Source organism: Zerene cesonia, chromosome 11, assembly GCF_012273895.1.
Source record: "Zerene cesonia ecotype Mississippi chromosome 11, Zerene_cesonia_1.1, whole genome shotgun sequence".
NCBI classification, from domain to species: Eukaryota; Metazoa; Arthropoda; class Insecta; order Lepidoptera; family Pieridae; genus Zerene; species Zerene cesonia.
The window spans coordinates 4,685,625-4,688,814 of NC_052112.1; the positions used below are offsets into that span (position 1 = coordinate 4,685,625).

Below are 3,190 nucleotides of genomic sequence, written 5' to 3' on the forward strand. Positions count from 1 at the left end.
AATTCTGGAAATACGAGTCAGCATTGAGCATTATAAATATATTGTCTGCAAATACATTTTTATTTGTAATAAATCCACTTTTTGTACTATGAAATCGTCGTTATAATAAATCTGCTTAAGTGGAAAATTCTAAAATAATATCCTTACTAGTTCCTGCGTCCGCTGGAAGTTTGAGGTTCTCCTTTAATTTCAGCAAATGATTAACGAGATCCTTATCGCTGCTCGTTCCCTTTGATTTACGTTCGTTGACGACATTCCAAAATATTTCTTTAATATAATCTGAAGCGTTAACTGAGAAGAACTTTAATCTGTAACATTAAATATTCATTAAAGAGATAAAGAGATTAGTTCAGTTGTATTACGGCCATAAGGGTTTCTTTATTTATCTATTTATAAATACATTCTCAAATGAAATTAAATTATGTTAATTAAAAGACAAACAGATTTTTTCGATGAATTAGACAAATATGTATTATTACTAGGTATGGACACCACGTCGAATTCGAAAACTTCTATGAAAAACTTATCATTATTATTTCATAATTCTATCCAAAGCCATTTTTCATTCATTCATTCATTCAATTAAATAATCAATGATAACATTTCAGAACCACCGACTATACGTACTTAGGTATCGGCAAAACATTGACTCTATACTCTATATTATACGAGTATATCTTGTTTATAATATTGTCCGTATCATATTATAATCTATACAAATGATTTTTGCAAATATGTTTTGCGTGAAACATTCCCAAGAGTTCACAAATTAAGTACGCAATGTGAACATGAAGATAATAATATATTTGATACTTTTGGGGATCCATTTAATAAAGTTTTATATTATATTCTAGACACTCTTAAGTCTAATTAATACCATATACCTTAACAAAGATGCAATTGCGGGCATGAAAAATATCATGGTAAACTCCAGTCCACGCCAAAATGTCCATTTCACCATGTGGCTAGTAATTGCCCATAAAGGCGAGAGCTGGTCGTTGAGTACGCTCACTCTTATCCCGAAAACACTGTATGCCACTGTGTCTGATGTGTACATTGAAAACAGTTCCTGAATAAATAAGTAGCTCTATTAATGTTTTATTGTCAGTTCAACAGCATTTACGGAAAAATCTATTTGGACGATAATTGGTTAAATTAAATCACTTTTAAATGTCTTTAACCGTAAATCACTTTTAACAGGGTCCTAAATCAACACATATTTAATCAGATGATTTTGTTTTATTATGTCTATTTACAAATAAGACTTAATAAGAGGTGTATATCGACAAGGAAAACGATCTGTTAGAATTTGTATAATAAACATTATATGTTTACCTTTAAGTTTACACACTTGTTTTCCTTAACGTAATCTTTTTCAACCTTTTTGACTAGCTGCGTTGAGTTGATATTCATCAGTTCTGTGATTTTCTTCAAACGCAACGATGTAAACATGGGTGATAGTTCATGTCTCATATTTGACCATATTGGATTCTAAAATAAATTGAAATATAAAAATTTATTTCATTAAATTTATTCACTTTGAATTTATTTTTTGGTCTTGAGAATTTTTCGTTTTATTATAAACTTAAAAATATAGGTATGGTATGTTATTATATTATTATATATATTGTGATATAACAAAATTTATATATGTAGACTCAGAAGTGGAAAGCTGAATTCATGATGTTTTAGAATCTAATCGAAATTATCATAGAAGATAATTTTACTAGTTAGATACTGATAAATTTAGCAACAAACATTTGGATTTAATTGGAATGTTTTGTTTGTCTGTTTCTATAGGATTAATTGTTTGTGCTAGATTTCATGAATGTCTTTGATCCGTTAAGTTCGAGATAATTAAATAGCGCCTGTCACTCCCTGTTGGGATTACCATAATTGCGTTTACGGGAATAGCAACTCAATCAAAGTGCATAATTTATAGAAAACCATTTTACTCACCTTCACAGTGAAAAGGTTTAACGAACCAAGAGGATCAGAATATCCGGAGTATAAATATCTGTCTTGAAAGTATTCATGGTCTTTCACTAGAACTCGTCTCGCCAGTTCCGGCGTGTTCACAAAAAGAGCGGGCTTCCAAGCCAAAAATACTCCAACGAATTCTCTTGGATACTTATTTTTTAACGCGAAACAAAAGTCCCAAAAGCTTTTTCTCATAATAAATCCTAGGTTACCGAGGGGAAACGTCGGATTCTCATATATAATTCCGCGATCTTTCCAATACTGAAAGTTTCGATAAACAAACCAAACAAATGCTGCTATACCGAACACTGATATGTATAATAACCACTGGAGAATTGAACTGAACATGCTGACGTCCATTTTCCTCAAGGGACCGCTCTTTAATGCGCTACTTGCTTTACTTACTACCTATTAATGTATAAATATATTTATCATTATCAGACCCACTACATTCGTCATTCTATTGAATAATCTAATTATATTCATTTGGAACTTTACATCGTATGAACGTATTTGATGCGTTAATTCTCAGATGATAATTTATCGGTTAAGGCGACCGTGACACCGAGTGTTTTTTTGTTACTTATATTAGGTAGTTTACGTTGCTATCACAGATAAAGTTATACTTTGCTGCTATCCTACTAATATCATAAATGCGTAAGTTTGTAAGGATGTGTGTGTTTGTTACTCTTTCACGCAACAACTACTGAACCGATTGCAAAGAAATTTGGTATGTAGACAGCTGGACAACTGGAATAACATATAAGTAATTTTTATCCCAATATTCCTACGGGATACGTACTTACGCGGGTGAAACCGCGGGGCGCAGCTAGTATTATATATTTTGATTAAAAAATTCACAGGCTGGTGGAATGGTTGCAAATATGATTGTATTGGTTTGGATCCTGCGTTCGTTTTCCAGTTTAGGCATCATATATTTACGTCACGTTACATGTGTGTGGCTATTTCTAAAAAACAAATAGTTCAAAATATATATTTTTCTATAGTTAAAAATAACTTGATAAATCATAAAATTCTTGTGCATCCTATGTAATATAGACGTTTAGAATTGTACAATCATGTTTTGCCTGAGATATATCAAACAGACCCATCATAAACCTTTACAAAAATAAGCTAACAGTGTCCGGTGATTATAAATCAATTATCGTCCATCAGTGAGTATATAATGTGATTGGTGATAAGCATTATG

At 31.4% G+C, this 3,190-nt stretch overlaps 1 protein-coding gene across 1 annotated transcript; it reads right to left on the bottom strand.

The window, feature by feature from the left end:
• Nucleotides 1–115: 115 nt before the first annotated feature.
• LOC119830539 (cytochrome P450 6k1-like) lies at nt 116–2,377 on the bottom strand. The gene is made up of 4 exons (XM_038353598.1): nt 1,960–2,377; nt 1,336–1,491; nt 885–1,069; nt 116–308 (listed from the first exon to the last, which is right to left on the bottom strand). Exons 1-4 carry the CDS (start codon nt 2,338–2,340, stop codon nt 116–118), a joined length of 915 nt encoding a protein of 304 aa, XP_038209526.1. The 5' UTR covers nt 2,341–2,377.
• Between the last annotated feature and the right edge of the window lie 813 nt (nt 2,378–3,190).

Bases quoted from the DNA above. Each gene is read 5' to 3' on its own strand.
- LOC119830539 (XM_038353598.1), bottom strand. From the start codon at position 2,340: ATGGACGTCAGCATGTTCAGTTCAATTCTCCAGTGGTTATTATACATA. The intron at 1,492-1,959 runs GTGAGTAAAATG...AATTTATTTTAG, and splicing joins TAAACCTTTTCACTGTGAAG to AATCCAATATGGTCAAATAT. The intron at 1,070-1,335 runs GTAAACATATAA...TTATTTATTCAG, and splicing joins ACAAGTGTGTAAACTTAAAG to GAACTGTTTTCAATGTACAC.